The 23,700-nt window shown below is 39.0% G+C and overlaps 1 protein-coding gene across 2 annotated transcripts in view; it reads right to left on the bottom strand.

Annotated features, from left to right (window-relative positions):
• Nucleotides 1-13,225: 13,225 nt before the first annotated feature.
• sgms1b (sphingomyelin synthase 1b) overlaps nt 13,226-23,700 on the bottom strand; it is a 37,271-nt gene continuing 26,796 nt past the window's right edge. For both annotated transcript variants that reach the window (XM_059531791.1, XM_059531792.1), the window contains exons 3-6: nt 19,273-19,390; nt 15,841-15,994; nt 14,564-14,730; nt 13,226-14,478 (exon numbers count right to left, since the gene is read on the bottom strand). In XM_059531791.1, the coding sequence (XP_059387774.1) occupies nt 14,305-14,478; nt 14,564-14,730; nt 15,841-15,994; nt 19,273-19,390 (613 nt within the window). In that variant the 3' untranslated portion in view covers nt 13,226-14,304. The remainder of the gene's footprint in view (nt 14,479-14,563; nt 14,731-15,840; nt 15,995-19,272; nt 19,391-23,700) is intronic.

Raw genomic sequence — 23,700 nt, 5'->3', positions numbered from 1 at the left:
AGCTGTCAACATCAAAGAGCTTCGCAGAACCGCTGATTTATCTCTTTGCACCACGAAAAAGACTGCCAAAGCAATAGGGTGGTCTATGGCAGCCTTAGTGGCTGCAAAGAGACATCTTTGGTTGACCCTGTCAGAAATAAAAGATAATTTTTATAACAGGACAGTGTATGTGGATTTTTTTATTTTTTATTTTAGTACTATCACTGTATGAAAGTTTAAAGACAGTGTAAAGAACAACAACTTCAAGTGATTATGTTAATTGAAAACTCCGGGCAGCAAGTCCTTTAATCCAGTGAAACCTGATTACACAAAACGAGGCTACATTACAGTGCCTATTGATTTTTCATTCTTAATTTAAGATTTAACATTTTGACATGATTTTTCTCAGTTTTGAAAGTTAGGTTTGTCTCTGTGCTCAAAGAATTGAAAAAGCTGATATCAAATAAATCAACATTCAAACAAAAAACTTCAATGCCCTTTTATCAGTTCCAGTTTTGCTGACATGCTTACTGTGCTTTGCCTTTACATAGTATGTCAGACTGTCTAATCTAGAAATCCTATAGGGACCACACATGGATTTTAGCCCGAGGGTTGAACTGGCTATATAATAAATGATAAGACCTTGACTCAGCGTTTGTCTTATCGGGGATAACTCAACCTCTAAGTAAAAGTATAGTATAATACAAATGAATATGATAACATTAGCATTTAAAAAGCATAAGAAATGCCTCTTTCTTTAGCATGTACTGTATATCTGTAGGAAACACATTACCTCATTTCCCAGGATTCATCTGTATGAACTATTTCCCATGAGTTGGTGTTGTTGTGAAACCTCTCCATTGGGACAAAATACTTATCTCTCTGATATCATAATCACCACAGATTAGTTACATCTCATAAATAAAACAGCATGTTTTGCAAGAGATTATTGTACAGTTACTGCTACTAAAGAACTCACAACATCTCCAGACTGTCTCCGGTTTCCAGCTACAAATGTGATGGATGCAATTTCTCCCTTTAGAATAAGTTAAAGTATAGTCACATTTTTCACAGGCAAAAAAAGTCCATTGTCAACAGCATAAAAGTTTTAAAAAGAAGTCCCATTCAAACCAAGCATCTTTATGTTGGCCAATGCAGCAAAATAAATTTTTTTTAATGTTATTTCCTGTATTTTTTTCCTGAAACTCCCAAACATGTGGACTCCTATTTGAAATAATTGATTTTGCCCACACAATTGCACCAAATAATAGTAAATGTGGCCACACCTTTACAGTACTGTTTGTGAATCACAATTATTGACTTACCAGTTTACAGACAAGGTTAACCTGCTCTAAGATGTCACCAAATATGGTGTCAGCTGGTGCTACATCTGCCACCGGGTCCTTTACTTGATTAAAAAGTTTGTCTTCATCAAAGAAAGGGGGTTCAGGAGCTTTAGGCAGCTCTACTTTTGATCCCTGTGGAAGATTGTTTTATTCATGACATCAACCAGGCTGATTCAGTTCATCAAAATGTCCCAAATGACTGTAAGGCAGCGGAGAGTTATATGAACTATAGCTTTACCCATGACTCTGTAGCACTGGATATAAGTTCTAAATCACATCCACCTGATCCTCATCACCAGCCTATCACCGCAGCACCATAAAAGCCACACACACGCACTCAAACATTGTCCGGTCAAGTCGCAACAAGATCATTCCTGTATGCTTACTATAAGGACTAACTCCTCTTCTACTCTCTCCAGCAATTCTCTCCGAAGACCCAGTTCCCCAAGTGTGCGTGTGTGTGGCTCACCGTCCCTCCAAGAAGTCTTCACCCTACCTTCACGGATCCATCCTCATTGTCACTCATCACTACCTGCTCATCTGCTTGTGTCTGTGTATAATAATAAACATATAATAAACAACGCAACATGAACATGAGTGATCCGTAACAGATGACCGGACCTGCACCGCCAGGCACAAGCATGAGCCTCACGGACCCCTTTCAAGATCTGGTTGATGCACTCCGACGAACACTCATGGCAACACCAGCACCTCCTACACCAGCGAGCACTTCCGCCGACCCTGTCATCACTTCCTCACCTGCCGTTCATGCCAGTCCCATGGCCAGGCCGGCGCCCTACTCTGGTTCGGCGGAGGAATGCAGCGGATTCCTCCTTCAATCTTCGCTGGTCCTGGAGATGCAACCGCACTTGTACCCCACTGACCGTTCAAAGGTAGCCTTTATTATTTCCCAGCTGCTAGGTAAAGCACTACTGTGGGCAGATTCTCTCTGGACTCAAAATAACCCAGTAATCCAGTCTTATTCTAGCTTCATCGAACATTTCCGTGAAGTTTTTGGAACCCTGAGTGCGGTTGCATCTCGCTGCATACGAGGATACCATCGGACTCGAGCGATTCATCCAGCTATCCATCCGCTTCGCCACTCGTATGCAGTCGTGCTTAGAAGAGAACCAGGGCCAGTCGCATTCCTCCACACCACTCTGCCGACCAGAAAACGTCAGCCCCCCAGAACCAGCCAGTGAGCCTATGATCCTCGACTCCTACTGCCTCACTATGGCGGAGCGTCAGAGACGGCTGGTCCAGAATCTGTGCCTCTACTGTGCAGCCCCGGGGCATGCTATAGCAGTGTGCCCCGTCCGTCCTCCTCGTCCTATGGTGAGGGCCATTCTCCCTTTAAGATACCAAATGAAACCACTCACCACTGTTGTGACACTTACTGCCGCTGACATGTCTCTTCCAGTTTCCGCCCTCCTCGATTCTGGGTCAGCCGGCAACTTCATCTCCGGCGCCCTCTGCCGTCAGCTCAAACTCCCTACCACGGCTACGCGTCAGCCTACCAGTTCCACACAATCACCGGCAGGCCGCTAAGCAGGAAGTGCGTGCGCCATAGTGTGGGCCCCATATCCCTCCAAACTGGATTACTCCATCACAAGGAGATCCATCTGCTGGTTCTGGAGGAATCCACCGCTGACGTTATTCTAGGGCGCCCATGGCTGGAGCAGCACAACCCCGTGATTTCCTGGAAGACGGGCGAGATCCTGAAGTGGGGCGAAGCCTGTTTCCAATCATGCATCTCCAGTTGTACAGTTCCGTCCCCTGAACCTCTCCCAGTCTACTCCACGTCTATTGAGAGCTCAGTTGAAAATCAGTCCATCACCATTCCTCAATGCTACGCCCCCTTCAGCGACGTCTTCTGCCCTAAATGGGCCTCCAAGTTGCCTCCACACCGGTCGTGGGACTGTGCCATCGATCTGCTTCCGGGTGAACCAGTGCCAAATGGAAGGATATATCCCCTATCCATTACCCAAGGAGAAGGCCATGGAGGAATACATCAAGGAGGCGCTGGCCCAAGGGTATATTCGTCCATCTACCGCCCCTGCTGCTTCGAGTTTTTTCTTCGTAGAGAAGAAGGATGGAGGCTTGAGGCCATGTATTGATTACCGAGCACTCAATAACATCACTGTAAAATTCCGGTACCCACTTCCCCTCGTCCCAGCTGCCCTGGAACATCTCTGTGGTGCCACTGTGTTCACCAAGTTGGACCTCCTCAGCGCATACAACCTCATCCGGATACGTGAGGGGGAAGAGTGGAAGACCGCCTTCATTACCCCTACTGGTCACTACGAATATTGCGTCATGCCATATGGGCTTGTTAACGCCCCCTCCGTATTCCAGGATTTCAACCACGAGGTGCTCCGGGATTTCCTCCACAAGTCCGTCTTGGTATATATCGATGATATCCTCATCCATTCCTGGAGCCTGGCAGAACATCAACGCCATGTTGCGGAGGTCCTGCAACACCTGAGGGACTACCAGCTCTACCTCAAAGCCAAAAAAATTTCCTTCCATCAGCCCTCAGTGCAGTTCCTTGGCTATACCATCAATCGCAGTGGCATCCGGATGGACGAGGGGAAGGTGAGCGCAGTCAAGGATTGGCCCACTCCAACCACCATCAAAGAATTGCAGCGGTTCCTCGGCTTCACCAATTCTATAGACAGTTTATACGCAACTTCAGTACCATCACCAGTCCTCTTACCAATCTCCTCAGCCAGAAACCTAAGTCTCTCTCCTGGACTCCAACTGCCACAGAAGCCTTCTTAACCCTTAAACAGGCCTTTACGACGGCCCCACTCCTGGTCCATCCTGATCCCGATCGGCCCTTCGTGGTGAATTGAATGCCTCAACCACCGGAGTGGGAGCGGTCCTATCCCAGCAGCAGGGGAATCCCAGCCGCCTCCATCCATGCGCCTTCTTCTCCCAGAAACTCAACCCGGCGGAGGTAAACTACGACATCGGAAATCGGGAATTGCTAGCCATCAAACTAGCTCTGGAGGAATGGAGGCATTGGCTAGAGGGAGCCAAACACCCATTTCAAGTCCTCACTGACCATAAGAACCTAGAATACCTTCGAGTAGCCAAGAGACTCAATCCCAGACAGGCCCCCTGGGCGTTATTTTTCACCCGCTTCCAATTCACCATCTCGTACCGCCCAGGGGTGAAAAACGTAAAGGCCAATACCCTATCAAGATGCTACGCTCTCAAAGAGAAATCTGAAACTCCAGAAACCATCCTCCCAGAAAATATCATTGTCTCTCCGATTACTTGGTCTTCTGACACTCTTCCTCCAGCCGAGCCTCCTACCAACACCCCGCCGTGTTGCCCACCGGGACACCTATACATCTCCAGGACAAGGCGCACCCCACTCATCCACTCCACTCATACGTCACTTGGCACTGATCACCCGGGGGTCAATGAAACCCTCTCGCTGCTAAGGGAACGCTTCTGGTGGCCAAACATGGCCTCGGATGTCAGGAGGTACGTGAGTGGATGTACCAGCTGCGCCATGTCCAAAAGTCCTCGCCATCTACCATCTGGCAAGCTCCATCCTCTGCCCGTTCCTAATCGCCCGTGGTCACACCTAGGGGTGGACTTCATTACTGACCTCCCGCCTTCAGATAACAATACCTGTATTTTGGTTATAGTGGATAGATTTTCTAAATCCTGTCATCTTCTTCCTCTAAAGGGCCTACCTACAGCCATGGAAATGGCTGAATTACTGTTCAACCATGTCTTCAGGTACTTCGGCATCCCAGAAGATATCGTATCGGACCGAGGCCCCCAGTTCATCTCCCGGGTGTGGAAACCCTTCCATTCCCTCCTAGGTGTGGCCATCAGCCTGTCCTCCGGGTATCATCCTCAATCAAACGGGCAGATGGAGAGGAAGGTCCAGGAGATCGGACGCTTCCTCTGTACCTTCTGTCACGGCCACCAGAACTCCTGGAACCAATTCCTGGGGTGGGCCGAGTACGCACAGAATTCCCTCCGCCAACCCACCACCGGACTCACTCCCTTCCAGTGCGTTCTCGTTTACCAACCACCTCTATTCCCCTGGTCAGGTGAACCCTCGGATGTCCCCGCCATCGACTACTGGTTCCGGGAGAGCGAGAGGGTCTGGGACGCGGCACATCACCAACTTCAGCGGGCACTTCGCAGACGCAGGACGACAGCCGACCTTCGCTGATCCGAGGCTCCTAACTACCAACCCGCTCAGAAGTTCTGGCTGTCCACCCGGGACATCTGCCTGCATCTACCCTGCCGCAAACTCAGTCCCAGATTCATTGGCCCATTCACCATCACCCAGCAGATCAATCCGGTCACTTACAAACTCCAGCTTCCCCCTGAGTACCGGATTCACCCCACATTCCATGTGTCACTCCTTAAACCTCACCATCCTTCTGTCTCTCCCTCCACAGAACCTGGTGAAGCCGAAGCCTCCCCTCCTCTCCTCCTAGATGACGGCGCGGCCTACACAGTCAAGGACATCCTGGACTCCCGGCAGCGGGGTTGGGCAGCTGGAATACCTAGTGGACTGGGAAGGTTGCGGCCCAGAGGAACATTCCTGGGTCCCACACAACGACATCCTGGATCCCACCTTACTCGATACCTTCCACTCCACTCAGGAGCGGGCCGTGGGGAGGGGGGTACTGTCACAAACACGCCAGGTTCCACCTCCACACAATCACAATGCACACCCTCACCGGAGTTCTAAATCACATCCACCTGATCCTCATCACCAGCCTATCACCGCAGCAGTGTGTGGCTCACCGTCCCTCCAAGAAGTCTTCACCCTACCTTCACGGATCCATCCTCATTGTCACTCATCACTACCTGCTCCTCTGCTTGTGTCTGTGTATAATAAACATCTTCATTCGGTTACTCCTCAGCTTCCCGAGTGATCCGTAACAGTACTGTAAATACCATGACTTTTTTATGTTATGTTTTTTCAAAGTGTTTTCTAGTATACACACACGGTACTCTTTATATGTTGTATATAAATTTGATGTAGTGGGTGTAGATGTCACAGACCAGCAACGACCACTTCTGCATTAGCCAAAGACTTTTTATTTTTTTTCTGTACCCCTGAACATATTTAAAAATAAAAGTTTTTCAGTAACACATTGTTTGAAGAACAAATTCTCACTATTATCTGGTTGCTTATTAGTATGTATATTACTACCTTATCAGCTGTTTATTAGTACTTATAAAGCACATATTAATGCCATATTCTGCATGTCCATATTTTAAATCTCTTAATCCTATCCCATAAAACTTAAAAACTACCTTAATACTAATAAGCAGTGAACTAGCAAAAGTTGTAGTTAATAGTTTATTAATAGTGAGAACTGGTTTTAAACAAACTGGTCAAAGGTTTGGGGGAAAAAATGATAAAGAGTAATAAAAAAAAAAAAAAAATATATATATATATATATATATATACACACACACACACACACACATGCACATTTAAAAAAAAAAAGTTTTCAATGTAATTAAAAAATATTTTACTCCTGTGATGCAAAGCTGAAATTTCAGCAGACATTTCTTTAGTTTTCAGTGTGTGACATTCCGTGTTTGTTTATATGATAGTGTTAGTTGTTACGTACTGCTGTGTGCTCTTTCTCTGTCTCTCCATGTGTTACTGCTGCTCAACCAGGTGCAGAGGAGAGAAAGGTGATCACTCGCACCTGCAGCTTATTACTGTTCAGAGATTGCAAGCTCAAAAGCTGTTCAACATTCCTACCACACTGAAGCTCGATTTCCAGAGTGCTGTACTTCTCGCCTGCCCTGTGTTGCTCTTATTGTTGTGTCGGAGATTGACATTGTGTAAAACGTACTCAAGATACAGCTTATTGTAATTTATAAAATTATTTTATTAAAAAGTTATTTTTCATTTTAATTACATAACATTACATTTTAAATACAAAATTACTATTACTGTATTTTTGATTAAATTCGTGTGTGTTTGTGTATGTATGTATATATATATATATATATATATATATATATATATATATATATATGCAATGTGTACAGTTTATGTGTATATTTATCAACTGTGATGATTGAAATGTTGTTGTTGTTGTAATTTACAGTAACATTTTAGAATGGACCCCAGGAAGACTAGCTGATTGCACAGATTTTCAGCTAATGGGATCCATATAAATAAACAAATATGATTAGATATGATTAAAGCTCATTAAAGTTTAATCCCAGGAATCATAATAGTAAAATATGTGGCACATGCTGATTTTAAATCACAATAAAATGGCATATAAACACTGCAGTATTGGAAATAAATTATATTTAAACCCAGTCACTAACTAGTGAAAATATGCCAGAAATGATCATAAGGAGAAAATCTTTTATTATATATGCGAGCTCTTTGTACAAATTTGAATCTCTCCGATTTTTTTAAATCTATATTTTATCTAGAAATTTGATTTAATCATTCTGAAAAAAAGGTCAATTGGTGTACCATAATGAAATAAAAGAATAATAACGATACAAAATCCTGATAATTTTAATGTAATATTTCATAAAAATAAAAAAATCTAAAAGATTTTCAAAGTAGAAAGTATGTAAAAAAAACTACTTTACAAACTTATAGGGCTTATTAATAACAATCTAGTACTATATATTCATAATTTCTAGTGCTATATATATTATATTTTCTAATAAAAATAATAAATAAATATTATTATTAACATTCTTTGTATTTGTGAAATGTACTAGCAATTTTCCTTCACTGGGTCACTGACAATGCATGCGTGTGTGTGTGTCTCATTCCGTTAGGGTCATTTATATATATATATATATATATATATATATATATATATATATATATATATATATATATATATATATATATATATATATATATATAATGACCATTGTCAATGACCAACATGCTATTATAAGAGAAGTGCTCTATGCAAACTTTTCCCGTGACTACAAAAGAAACCCATAAGTGTGTGTGCTACCTGTAACCTCAGTCTCTTAGAGACCATGCCAATACTGTATCTGCAGTGATGAACACCACTCTTTTACTGCCATCGTTCACAATGAAGGTTTGGCTGAACAGACTGCTCAGTATTACCGTAACCCATCTTTTCCACAAACAAAAAAACTAAATTAGCATTCACAAAAATCTTAAAGGTCGTTGACATTGATATCCATCCTTTATCATCACATCTGATATTTCATAAACATTATCAGTCACTAACAACTGATGAATATCAATTTCCAACTGTAAGGCCTCACCAATAATCAAACAGAACAGCTGGAAATAGTCAGAGTTAAATCAAATAATCAAAATCTAAGAAATCAGCTGAACAGAAAGAGATTGAGAGATATTAAACTGACCATAGGCAGCTCGACCCACACCAATCAGATAAGAGTTCTCTGGAGGATGCACTGATGGGCTCAGCTCCTCTGGAGTCACTTCCTCTGGTGCACAAATAATTCAAAACAGACACAATATGATTTTTCAATAAGCTTATGAATGGAAACAATTACATTGAGATTCATAAGTCTGAGTAAAAAAATGTCTTAAAGTAAATCCTACATCAAGTAATCTGCACTCCTCCCTAATAAAAAATAAATAAATTAAAATAAATATTTCAAAATATTAAATGTATGTATATAAAATCATATCTTTTACATAGGTCTTACAATGTGTAAGTGCAATACGATGAATACATTATAATTTACAAGCTATAATTTTCTTGTAATTAAACCATGCGAACAGCTCAGAATTATGTTAAAACATGTAATTACGTTTTTCTGAATCTAGTTTGAGGGCCAGGACTGTTATTAACCCCACTGAGACTGCTGTCATCAAAAGGAAGAGAACTATAAGGGGGATCTCCAGACCGTTGAGCCGACAGCTCACCCTCCTCTGAGACACACACACAGATGCTTGTCATATAAAATATATACACATATAACACACTAAACAACTCAGATCAGATATGTAAGAACATTGTCACTTAAACACAGAAAAGCAAAGATCAAGTGTGTGTGAAGTTTGAAGCAAGAATCCATATTTCTATGTTGCTAAATGTAATAAAACTACACTTCAAATGTTTGGGGTTGATCTATTTTCAGTCTAATATTTTAAAATAAGTTTTTTTCTATTTTTATATATTTTTAAATGCTATGTACTCCTGTAATGGAACAGTTGAATTTTCAGCAGCCATGATTTTAGTCTTCAGGGTTCACAAATCATTCAAATATGCTGATTTGCTGCTGAAGAGGCATTTATTCTTGTTATTAATATCAGAAACATTTGTGCTGTTTCATATTTTTAGGGAAAAAATCATAGGTTTTTTTAAATACAAAGCTCAAAATATCAGCATTTATTTGAAATAATAATAACAATAAAAAACCTTAATAAAGTAATAATAGTACATTTTGATCAGTTTCACAAACCATTACTAAATTAGAGTAGTAATTTGAACTTGAAAGTTTGACTTATCATAAGTTTACATACCCCTTGTAGAATATGCAACAGTTGTTGAACATCTATGCAATAACACAACATACTAAAATTCAAGAGTATGTAAAATTTTTGAACTGGTTTATTTGTGTAAATTAAGTCAAATTCGGTTTACTTTATGTAAACATCTCTATGTGAAACTGCTTATTCATTACAGTACTAAATAAAAAATAACATGCAATTTTTATGGTCTCTCTTATTCTGTTTAAATTATTAACATTTTGCTTATTCTGCAAAGGGAAACATATTAAGAATAATATGAAACAGGTGAAACATTTTCCCGCTTTATATAATAAGTGGAAAAAGTACTTACTCTGGTCTCAAATTCACAGAAAGGTGTAGATTTTGTGCAGAGGAAAAAAGCAAACAACATGTGGAACAAGTGCACACTTATAGTGTATAGAGCTCAATGACAAAGGTAATATTTATAGTAATATTTCATGTTGACAGTGTGAAACCAAACTCTCAGATTAGATTATAATTTGCATAACATTAGAGATACAACAGACCATATCAAGACATTCATTTTAACTACAGAGAGAATTTACAGTAAATAATAAATGTAAGAAAATAAATACAAATGTTAAGAGTACATTCACAAAATAAATAAATAAATAATAATAATAATAATAAATAAAAATGATAAAAGATGCTGAATGCTTTGATATCTTCCAAGGTATGAAGTACTTCAATCTAGAAGGTTCAAAGTGAGATGCAGCAAATAAAATTCATTATTGCTGTGCAAAATGGTGTAAATATTACTAAATATCTATAATAGAGCTTTCTTGTCCTGTGTTAAGCTACTATATGCTTTTCATCATGTGTATACTGCCTAAAAATTTAACTAATTTAATTACATAGTTACTTTTTATTGAAAGTAATGCGTCATGTTACTTTTTCTTCCACACTTTTTCATTCCACTCAACTTTCTGTTAACATGCTTGGATACAGCACTCTGTGAACAGCCAGCTTATTGCCAATACATTTTTATGACTTACACTCCTTGTGAAGGGTGTCAATGATTGTCAGAGACCATTTTGAAGGCTCAGGAAACCTTTGCAGGTGTTTTGAGTTGATTAGCTGATTGGCATGTCACCATATTCTAATTTTTTGAGATAGTTAATTGGTGTGTTTTTGTTAAATGTGAGCCAAAATCATCACAATTAAAAGAACCAACGATTTAAACTACTCCAGTCTGTGAGCATTGGATTTATTTAATACATGAGTTTAACAATGTGAGTTGAATTACTGAAATAATTAACTTTTCCTCTACATTCTAATTTACAGAGAAGCACCTATATATATATATATACAACCCGAATTCCGGAAAAGTTGGGATGTTTTATCAATTTTAATAAAATGAAAACTAAAAGACTTTCAAATCACATGAGCCAATATTTTATTCACAACAGAACATAGATAACATAGCAAATGTTTAAACTGAGAAAGTTTACAATTTTATGCACAAAATGAGCTCATTTCAATTTTGATTTCTGCTACAGGTCTCAAAATAGTTGGGACGGGGCATGTTTACCATGGTGTAGCATCCTTTTCTTTTCAAAACAGTTTGAAGACGTCTGGGCATTGAGGCTATGAATTGCTGGAGTTTTGCTGTTGGAATTTGGTCCCATTCTTGGCTTATATAGATTTCCAGCTGCTGAAGAGTTCGTGGTCGTCTTTGACGTATTTTTCGTTTAATGATGCGCCAAATGTTCTCTATAGGTGAAAGATCTGGACTGCAGGCAGGCCAGGTTAGCACCCGGACTCTTCTACGACGAAGCCATGCTGTTGTAATAGCTGCAGTATGTGGTTTTGCATTGTCCTGCTGAAATAAACAAGGCCTTCCCTGAAATAGACGTTGTTTGGAGGGAAGCATATGTTGCTCTAAAACCTTTATATACCTTTCAGCATTCACAGAGCCTTCCAAAACATGCAAGCTGCCCATACCGTATGCACTTATGCACCCCCATACCATCAGAGATGCTGGCTTTTGAACTGAACGCTGATAACATGCTGGAAGGTCTCCCTCCTCTTTAGCCCGGAGGACACGGCCTCCGTGATTTCCAACAAGAATGTCAAATTTGGACTCGTCTGACCATAAAACACTATTCCACTTTGAAATAGTCCATTTTAAATTAGCCTTGGCCCACAGGACACGACGGCGCTTCTGGACCATGTTCACATATGGCTTCCTTTTTGCATGATAGAGCTTTAGTTGGCATCTGCTGATGGCACGGCGGATTGTGTTTACCGACAGTGGTTTCTGAAAGTATTCCTGGGCCCATTTAGTAATGTCATTGACACAATCATGCCGATGAGTGATGCAGTGTCGTCTGAGAGCCCGAAGACCACGGGCATCCAATAAAGGTCTCCGGCCTTGTCCCTTACGCACAGAGATTTCTCCAGTTTCTCTGAATCTTTTGATGATGTTATGCACTGTACATGATGAGATTTGCAAAGCCTTTGCAATTTGACGTTGAGGAACATTGTTTTTAAAGTTTTCCACAATTTTTTTACGCAGTCTTTCACAGATTGGAGAGCCTCTGCCCATCTTTACTTCTGAGAGACTCTGCTTCTCTAGGACAAAGCTTTTATAGCTAATCATGTTACAGACCTGATATCAATTAACTTAATTAATCACTAGATGTTCTCCCAGCTGAATCTTTTCAAAACTGCTTGCTTTTTTAGCCATTTGTTGCCCCCGTGCCAACTTTTTTGAGACCTGTAGCAGGCATTAAATTTTAAATGAGCTAATTAAGTGGATAAAAGTGTAAAATTTCTCAGTTTAAACATTTGCTACGTTATCTATGTTCTATTGTGAATAAAATATTGGCTCATGTGATTTGAAATTCCTTTAGTTTTCATTTTATTAAAATTTAAAAAACGTCCCAACTTTTCCGGAATTCGGGTTGTATATATATATATATATATGTGTGTGTGTGTGTATACAAGTTCTATTTTTGGCAAATGTAAAAGCCCTTCACCAAAATTGGTGAAATGAATAAGCCTCAGGAAATGAAAAAAATAAAATTAAAATCACATCAGTATTTCAGTCATTGGAATACTGATGTGGAGATGAGTCCATATGAGTAAATGCATGTTCACATTTAGTCTAAAACTACAGTAACATCATGATCACACAGGGGACACAACATCTCTGCACTTAATTAATAGAGAAACATTTTATTTCACTATGTAAATTGCACTGTAACAATGACACCTTAAAATAAAGTATAAAAGAAGCAATTGTCTACCAAAATAATTTAAAAAGCCTTTACATTTTTAAAACTTATTTTTATATCATGACAAATATTGATAATTCAGACTGTCTATATGGACACTTGTCACACAAAAAAAATTATCAAATAATGAAGCAAAGCTGTTTTGTGCTGATATTTTGTAATTTATTTGTTTGTCAATGGACACCTCCTACTATTACGTCTTAATATAGCAGCTTGTTGTATTGGATGGTCAATGGGGCAGATCATCTGTTTCAGCTCATGGAGAGGATGGATAATTTTGTCAGTCAAACACAGAACTGAAGAGACCCGGATTTCAGTCAGAATCATAAAGCACCAGCTGTCTGAAAGACAAACAACATGCCAAAAAACAATTCCAGAAACAAATACTCAATATAACAGAACAAAGACTTAAATAAATACATTCGGAGAAATGGTAATTGACAATGAAATTAGCTTTGCTGACACGGTCATGGAAATACACTTTCAAAAGGAACAGTATTGTTACATTCGAGCGACGAGGTGAGTTCTGTTTCAAGCATAGGTGGTTCAAAACACTGAAATTGTCTTTGAATAAACATAAAAACATTACTACAGTTGACTGTCAGACCACTGTTCGCAATTAACTATTAAGGCACTGAGGAACATTAGATTTTCCAAATGATAAACATCATCTGTAGCTCTGGATGTAAAGAATTAATTTAAAAAATAAACCTTTTCTGACAGCAAAGTGTTGTTTAGCAGACAACTAGAAAAATGCAAGGCTGTACAAAACTGATTCTTGTTCCTTCCAAACAGAAAAATGCACTTTTTATAGTTTGTCAAATTGCTTACTTGAGTTAACAAAAAAAAAAATTGCTTGAAAAGATGGCTTTGTGCCTGTAAACAGGGGCAAAGATAATGAAGATACAAATAAATAACTTGGCATTTAGTTTGCTCTTTCACATCTTTTGTGAATTTTGTTGGTGCAATGTAGGATGATGCTATGGGCCAACACAAGCCCAGTAACACAAAATCACTTACAATGGTTTCTTCTAAAGCCATTATTGTTTTCAGCCCTATATGTGCTAAGTTTTACATCCAAAAACCAATCCTGGGAGGACATCACAGGGGAATGAGATACTTTGGATGACTGGTTTTGTTAATTAAAGGTTTTAGATACAACTCCAGGCTTGTTTCGGCACTTTAGGCACATATTCCAAATGTAGCATTTGCACATTGGTCAATCTGAGTCTATTCGTGTGTACTTCACATGGCCCCAATGCAGCGATCGCCATGAGAAGGGCTTCTGGAAGCTGCGGGGGACAACGTCGAGAACGTTGCTTTCCAGGTACCGGAAAAATCGGTACCACCATACGTGGGTGAAAAAGTTGGTCTGGGACGTCTCTTTGAGAGCCTAGAAAAGATACAGATGTAGAAGGTTTAAATAAACCATAAATGGGTTGATTGAATGGAAATTTTAGCCAAACAGACAGACGTACTTGTTGGTTGGCCATTGTGTGATACCACCAGAAGAGACGTGTGGTGATGAAGTAGGCCACGACAACATCAATTGTGTAGTGGTCATGAGCAAGAAGGATGCAAAACACTCCTATTGCACTCAGAGCCCAGCAGCCCCAGTGGTACCACCAGAACCTTCTAGGAGAATCTGTGAGGAGCAAGAAAATCAGGGGTCTTCAAATGTAGAACCTAAGATTTTTAGTCTACCTAATAGATAACTAATGGCATAAGACAAGGGTCGGCAACCTTTTGACCAAATTTTCTTATTAAATGCTCTGCCACTAAAATTAAAATTATATATATAATTATATATATATATATATATATATATATATATATATATATATATATAAATTCAGTGTCTCACTGATTAATTTAATACTTAATAAAATATATGTAGCCTCTTTCCGATATATCACAATGTTTTGGGACTGAATATTGATAAACATGAATTTGACCCCTACTGAACCACTGTAGCATGAAAAATGGATGAAAAAGTGAAACTTCATGCAAGTACAATGAATATATTTTGTATGAAAACAATCTAGAGTAATATGCATGTTATTTTGTTAGAAAAGGAATATATAGGTTTCATAAATGTAGATTTTTTATACATATTTTGAATATCGTGTTGAACAAGATAAGTTAAAATATATTAAAATCTATTGATTTTAATGGAATTTAATACACATCTAAAAATAATTCTCAAATTATGTTTTCTTATACATTTTGTGCTATATATTCAATATTTTTTTTTACGTTATATTAATGGGCTTTTATGCCTTTAATGGCCAGTACAGTAGAGAGTAGACAGGAAAGCATTGGATGGAGAGAGGGGAGCGGGATCGGCAAAGGACCTCAAGACAGGAATCAAACTCGGGTAGCCCCGATCACAGTTGCGCTATAGCGGCGCACTAACCACAAGGCTTAATTTGTTTTTTTGCATCAGATTTGGTTTCCTGCAGTTTATGTATAATTAAAAAATTTTAACTTATTTTATAATGGAAAAAGTAAAAACATGGTAATAACAAAAATATAACTGTGTAATAACAGTTATGTTTTTCCTTTTTTTAGCTTTCAATCCACCTGATCCAAACAGACCCAGGAATGCTAAAATCATCTAAAGCAATAAAATACTTACACTTTTAAATGCATCTCAATATCCAAATACTTTTTGGTACCACTGCATAATCAAAACTTGTGCTTCAACTGTCCACTAGGGGACGGTGTTGTCTCAGGGTCAGTGTGAGGTACTCACACTCCTTCGTGAAGAGATAAGTTAGGGTGAGCATGACCGTGTGGCCGCTGTACAAATAGTCTCCACACATGTTGTGAGAGCCTGTGATGGTCAGACCTCCCCCTGCAATCATTTTCATCACCCGCCGCATCTGAGATTCCCAGTCACCATACAGCTGCCAGAAACAACAAACGCGCATTAGCATTATGACATACATGTCTAGAGCATACATCAACAAATAAGCCTTTTGATACATACTCAACATAAAAGCAAAAAATGTTCTTGGTGTTTCTTTCCGGGATTTCTTTCAGCAACTGCATTCAGCAGGAAAGCAGATATTCTAATAACAAGAGTGAAAGAGTTGCTGGGCTTGATACGTTTTTCCTGCAGGCCCGTGGTGTGTATTTCCTGCCTTGTGTAGCTAGTGTGTGTGTGTTCACTCCCCATCATCGACCATATTGAGTCTCTCTCTCACACAGTTGTGAAAGGATCACCAGTGGACTGTCAGCATGGTAACACTAGAGGAGTTCCTCTCGAAACAATCATTTCATTTCACAACAATATTGCTCATTTTTCTGGTACATGCAGATTTTTTCTGAAGATTCATGCAATCCAGAAAGAGGGCCACTGATGGGGAAAACAGTTCCTTATTCTTTGCTATGGGGAAGTTGTGGCCTAGTGGTTAGAGAGTTTGACTCCTAACCCTGGGGTAGTGGGTTCGAGTCTCGGGCTGGCAATACCAGGATTGAGGTGTGCTTGAGCAAGGCACCGAACCCCCAACTGTTCCCTGGGCGCCGCAGCATACAGTGAATGGCTGCCCACTGCTCTGGGTGTGTGTTCACAGTGTGTGTGTGTGTGTGTGTGTGTGCACTTTGGATGAGTTAAATGCAGAGCACGAATTCTGATTATGGGGGTCACCATACTTGGCAGTATGTCACATCACTTTCACTCTTATGTAGAAATTACACATTTTCAAAAGTTTTCACTATTTGACATTTATTTCCTTTATTTTCTTATTTAAACCTTAAAGGGATCCCTGGGTATTAAGACATGTATAGCTTAATATAAAAATATATGATGTCTCGTATTGAAATATGTAATAGAAAACCCATGAAAGATATGTTATTTTTTTTAAAAATCGACATTGTTTTTACACTATGGGGGGGGGGCACAATTATTTTATGTGCACAGTACATTCTGTGTTGATGGCGTCAAATGGTTGCACTTGGTGAGCTACTGGTGCTTTTTACCGTGACAACTCAGAATACACAACTCAAGAAAATAAAATACTGATATGATACCACATTGTGCGGCTTTGGGTTGTAATTTTCAGTCAGAGGGCAACAAGACAAGGTAAAAAGGTAAAAACTGTTAACTTGAATGCACTGTAAGTAGCTTTGGATAAAAGTGTCTGCTAAATGCATAAATTTAATTTTTAAATTTAAGACAAACACTATAAGACTTCACTGATTTCCTAGCGATAAGAAGAGGGGAAAAGAGTGGAAAGATGCATGTGGATGAATAAAACTTCCTAAAGACCCGCTTTTTTTTTTATCTCTACTTCAGCCCCGATGTCTTTGAGGAGTTTCTCAGCGCGGATTTCCCTCCAGATCTGGGGCATTTAGACTCCTTGTGGGGAAAAGCAGATGATACGGCATTTGGTTTAAGCCTATACTTAGATCCATCACCACATGTAAGCTCTTTCAGTAGCTGTAGTCATCATATCAGTATTTTATTTTTTGAGTTTTCTATTCCGACTTGTGTTGTGGTTACACAGCAACAGTAAGCAGCAGTAGCTCACTGAATGCAACCATTTTACGTCAACAGAATAATGGCGCCCCCCATAGTCGGCAGCCATATCACCCTGGAGCCCAAGACTGGTTTCCCACTGAAGCTAAGCAGGGTTGAGTCTGGTCAGTACCTGGATGGGAGACCTCCTGTGAAAACTAAGTTGCTGCTGGAAGAGGTGCTAGTGAGGCCAGCAGGGGGTGCTCACCCTGTGGTCTCTGTGGGTCCTAGTGCCCCAGTGTAGTGATGGGGACACTATACTGTCAACAAGCACCGTCCTTCGGATGAGACATTAAACCGAGGTCCTGACTCTCTGTGGTCATTAAAAATCCCAGGATGTCTTTCGAAAACAGTAGACGTGTGACCTCGGCATCCTGGCTAAATTCACCCATTGGCCTCCGACCATCATGGCCTCCTAACAATCCCCATATCTGCTGATTGGCTTCATCACTCTGTCTCTTCTCCACTAGTAAGCTGGTGTGTGGTGGGCGTTCTGGCACAATATGGCTGAATATGAATCAAATTTGTACGGAACTTTTCAGACATTCACAACCCTAAAAATATTATTTAAACAATATTTTATTCATTATAAAGCAAAGAGAACAAAATATAATTCAAGTAATTTTCACACTTTTTACAGTAATGGGAATAATATGGTCTTGCATGACGGTAATGATCATAGAAGTAAAATTTGCGCTTAATTGTTATGAAAATATTATTATTATTTATTTATTTTTTATTTTTTTGCATTAGAATAATGAGAATAATATTTTGTTGTACTAATGATACTTTTTGTAAAATTGTCCTAGTGAAATTATTATTAAAATATTGATTATAATTATTAATATATATTAACATATTATTCATATAACAGTAATTAGAAACCAATATTTGGGTTTAAGGGTGGACCTCCATGCTTATGTTTTTTCCTAAACAAACTTACATTTCCATATAAATCCCACCATACAAATTCATACGAAATCACCACCTTGGTGGTTACTTTTTCTCATGAGATGGGGTTGGCAGATCCCATAAAAGTAATGCAAATTACAAATTTTGAAGAAAACAAATCCTGTCAACTTCTTTCTGACACTATACCCCCCATGCCTTCCTCAATATAAATGGTTTGCCAGAGCATATAGAAAGAAAAACAGATGAAAATAGCACATTTTCCATGAAATGCACTCTGTGCAATGTGAAATATGTCCCTTTGTGACCTCTGCTCTGAGGACATTTATAGAACACTGACAAATACTTCACATCAACTGCTCAAAACATACATGGTCACCTCAACTATCCTGTTACACTACACTTCCAACAATATTTCACATATAAACAAATAACATTCTGTAATCTGTCCCAACAATGGGACATTATACAAGTACAGCTTCGTTCATTAAAGGAGTCAGGACACTTACATAGTCTATGCCTGAACGTGCGAATCACGAACAAGATTTTAATCACACTTCTATTTTTACAGCTTTAAAGGGAGTTCTCTATCCTGCTCCACTGTTTTCTAAATATTTTGGGTGAATTATTCATTTAATTGGCCAATACGTCTACATGTTGAGCATTGCAAAGTTAGTTGTGCTGATTATGATTATTAACAATACTATAAATAATATGGGAATGGGAAAAACAAAAGAGAGATGTTGTTGTTTTTACCTTAGGAGAGCATTTGAAGTGCATGCCAGGCACAGGAAGAGTAGTAATGTACATGGTGATGCACCTGTAGAGGTAGAGCGTCCCGACTATGAAAAAGAAGCGTCGACCTACAATTGATCTGTGAAAGGAAGATGTGCTGGTTAAATATTTTAACCACACTACTGCCAAAACACATGTCCAAGCAAGTCATATTTTACATTTCACCCTAAAATTAACAGACATAAATAAGAAATTAGGGTTAAGGGTTAGTTCACCCAAAAATGAAAATTATGTCATTAATGACTCACCCTCACGTCGTTCCAAACCCGTAAGACCTCCGTTCATCTTCGGAACACTGTTTAAGATATTTTAGATTTTGTCCGAGAGCTTTCTGTCCCTCCTTTGAAAATGTATGTACGGTATACTGTCCATGTCCAGAAAGGTAATAAAAACATCTTCAAAGTAGTCCATGTGACATCAGAGGGTCAATTAGAATTTGTTCAAGCATCGAAAATACATTTTGGTCCAAAAATAACAAAAACTACGACTTTATTCAGCCTTGTCTTCTCTTCTGGGTCTGTTGTGAACGCGCTTACAACACTGCAGTGTAGTGATGTCCGGTTCGCAAACGAATCATTCGATTTAACCGGTTCTTCTTGAACCAGTTCACTAAATCGAAATGAATCGTTTGAAATGGTTTGCATCTCCAATAAGCATTAATCCACAAATGACTTAAGATGTTAACTTTTTTAACTTGGCTGAAACTCCCTCGAGTTAAAATAAACCAATATCCAGGAGTAATTCATGTACTCAAACAGTACACTGACTGAACTGCTGTGAAGAGAGAACTGAAGATGAACACCGAGCCGAGCCAGATAACGAACGAAAGATTGTCTCGTTCTCGAGTCAAGAACCGGTTGCATCGGTTTTCGGATCACCAGTACACTGAACCGAGAACCGTTTCTGTCGGACACGTCCGATTCGAGAACTAAGGAGCTGATGATACTGCGCATGTGTGATTCAGCATGAAGCAGACTGACACACAGAGCGTCTGAACCGAACAGATTCTTTTGGTGATTGATTCTGAGCCCAGGTAAATCGAAGGCTTGAATGAAGGGCAACCATCGCCAATGACGTCATTATGTCGAGCACAAAAGAACCAGTGAACCGTTTTTTTCAACCGGTTTATTGAATCGAACTGTCTGTATTCACTTGTTCCACTTCGTGGAAAAGAACCGAACTTCCCATCACTACTGGTGATCAAAAAACCGATGCAACCGGATCTTGACTCGAGAACAAGTCAATCTTTCGTTCGTTATCTGGCTCGGCTCGGTGTTCATCTTCAGTTCTCTCTTCACAGCAGTTCAGTCAGTGTACTTTTTGACTGCATGCATTACTCCGGGATATTGGTTTGTTTGAACTCAGAGGGAGTGTCAGCCACATTAAAAAAGTTAACAGCTCAAGTCATTTATGGATTAATGCTTATTGGAGACGCGAACCGTTAAACCGTCAAATGATTCAGTTAGATTTGGTGAACTGGTTCAACTGGTTCACTTAGAAGAACCAGTTAAATCGAATGATTCGTTTGCGAACTGGACATCACTACACTGCAGTGTTGTGAAAACACTCACAACAGACCCGGAAGAGAAGACAATGTTGAATAAAGTCATAGTTTTTGTTATTTTTGGACCAAAATGTATTTTCAATGCTTGAACAAATTCTAACTGACCCTCTGATGTCACATGTACTACTAAGATGATGTTTTTATCAGGGCTTGAAAACGAAAAGAAAATTCAATCGGTTCACTCCGAGCAGAATCGATATTTTAACGTTTCTGTTCCTGCGTTCCTCTGAATTATTACCGTTCCGAAACCGGTTCGGATGGAAAAAATACCGGTTAATAACATTATTTTTTAAAAACAATATTATGTGTCTATAATTTCCTAATTACAAGTAGCGCGCGTCGTTTCTATATGCAGGCTTTACAGTTCTTACCGTGCACTAGGTCGTTGGCTTTGTTGGAAGGAGGACACCGACAGGGAGCTCGGCAGATCATAACACTTGATTTATTAAACATGAAGAGGTGAACATTAGGAATTAGCCACATCTGATTACACAGTGTGCGTCATCTCTCTCTCTCTATCTACCGCTCTAGTGATGTGTCGTTCGTGAATGAATCGTTCTTTTTGAACGAATCTTTTAGGTGAATGAATCATTCTCGTTCACGCAATCCACTGACTCATATTTCTCGTTCAGTGAAGTTCCTCCCTCCACAGCAGCGCGGCGCTATTAGCAGTGCATGCGCAGCTCAGTGAACCGGGTAGCTCCGTGAACTGTTTCATCCTGTTACTCAACCTCAAGCCAATAGCCTTCGAGTATGAGATGTGACAGAGTATGTGATTTGTTGAATGTAGTGAACAAATACGCCCTTCACTGGACGAGTTTCATATGAGTCTGAACTAGATCTAGAGACCTTATCGTTCATGAACGAAATGACTGAACTGGTACCCAAGTCGTTCGTGCATGAGTTGAATGATTTAGTACATCTCGTTCGTGAATGAAATGACTGAACTGATACACATGTCGTTCGTGAACGAGCTGAATGAACGGATACATGTCGTTTGTGAATGAAATGAACTGGTACATAGCTTATCTTGTTCGTGAACGAAATGAATGAGAGTAAACCGGGTTAGTCTGCCATTTAGCATGTCAATCTCGGAAAATGCAAAGCGCAGTTACAGGTACTGTGCACATACGCTTGTTTTGATATTTTTGGCAACTCCACGTTTAATCCCCGATTTATGAATGTGAATATATAATATACAAACTGTCTTACCAAACAATTAAAATGATGATTAAGCAAGAAAACCTTGTGCTTTGTTCATCTGAAAAACTTAATTAGACTTTATATATTGAATGCGATTATACACATTTTAATAAAGCCAGATAAGTTTTTGTAAAAAGTGAATACGTTTGTTGACTAAAGACATAACACACGACACTTTTTTTTTGCCACCTGCTGGCATATTTTGTGTAATACGAAGAAATGATCACTGAATGAATCAGTGAATGATTCTGAACGAATCATTTTGGTGAACAAACTGAAAATGAACGAATCTCTTGAAAGAATCATAATTTCCACCCCTACCTCTCATAAATGCGCGGAGTGTGCGCAGACTAGTCTCTCCCGTGATTCTAATCGCGGGTCTCTGTTCTCCCTATATTACATTCATATCTTATTTAAAGTTATAGAACATTAATTTTAACCTTAAATCTCACTCTCTACAATAATAGTAATGTAATAATAATAAAGTACAGCGTTTTATTTACTCAAAAAGAAAAATAAAAAAATAGAGATCTAACGTTAAGTCAATAACCCGCTGTGGTTAGTCATCTTTTCTAGATTTTGGCCAAATGTAGGCTACTAAGAAAATAAATCTATCAACACTAGATATTAAAAAATATTTTTATAAAAAAAAAAAAAAAAAAAAAACGGGATGAAAGATTGTGTTTTGAAAGTGAAAAAAAAACTAAAGTTGCGGCATTGCATTTTATTAGCCCTATTACTTTACGAAATAATGAAGGCTAAAATGCCTGTAGTCTAAAGCAAAATGTTTACAAACATTCTTAAAACAGCTATTAGTTTCTCTCGAAACAAAACAAGTTTAGGCTATAAAAACGTCAATCCAAAAACAAATTAATTTAAGCTGAAGCTGATGCCTGCATCTCTCATCCGGCACGAATCCAAATGTTTCCATGTTCCCGATGTATCTGGATGCTAAAATATTATTTATTATATAGTGTTTGTACTTTTATCTACATAAAACATCATCCTTCAAATCGGCTTTATCAGCACAGTGAGGTGCGGTCACTCTGAACGCAACATGTACAACGGAGCAGTCTAACTTTTTATTTGTTTCTTTAACTCGATTTTATTTTGTTAATGTACAGGCTTTAATAAAGCAAAATGATTTGTCAGCGCGATGGTCATACCAAAGCTGGTTGATTATATAGAAGCAAGACATTATTCAAAGCTGTCAGCTTTTGCAAAATAATTAAAACTGGAAAAGCTTTTGCAAAATAAAGAAAACTTCTCTCTGCAGTTTCGTTTTCCTTTCCGAAAACTTTGGAACGCGTCACAATGAACCGTTATTTAGCACACTTTTTCTTTCATTTCGTTAATCTGTCAATATGATTTAAGTGAAATATATTTAGTGTATATGCCTATATTCCTCTTTTTTGTAAGCCTATATGGGTTAATTTTTCAGTTTTCTCCATTCACAGAAGTGCTGCATATGTGTGAACTGTTGAATTCATTTCACACTACCCTCAGATAATCTCTAAGTGTGGTTCATTGCCATTGAGACTTGCCTATGATGAGTTCACAGCTGAGCGGACATTTCATTCGCTGAAGCATTTGCATTCACATTTGCATATGCGTACTACTGG

The sequence above is a fragment of the Carassius carassius genome, chromosome 40 (genome assembly GCF_963082965.1).
Source record: "Carassius carassius chromosome 40, fCarCar2.1, whole genome shotgun sequence".
In the NCBI taxonomy this organism is placed as follows: domain Eukaryota; kingdom Metazoa; phylum Chordata; class Actinopteri; order Cypriniformes; family Cyprinidae; genus Carassius; species Carassius carassius.
This window is presented reverse-complemented; position numbering and strand designations above follow the sequence as displayed.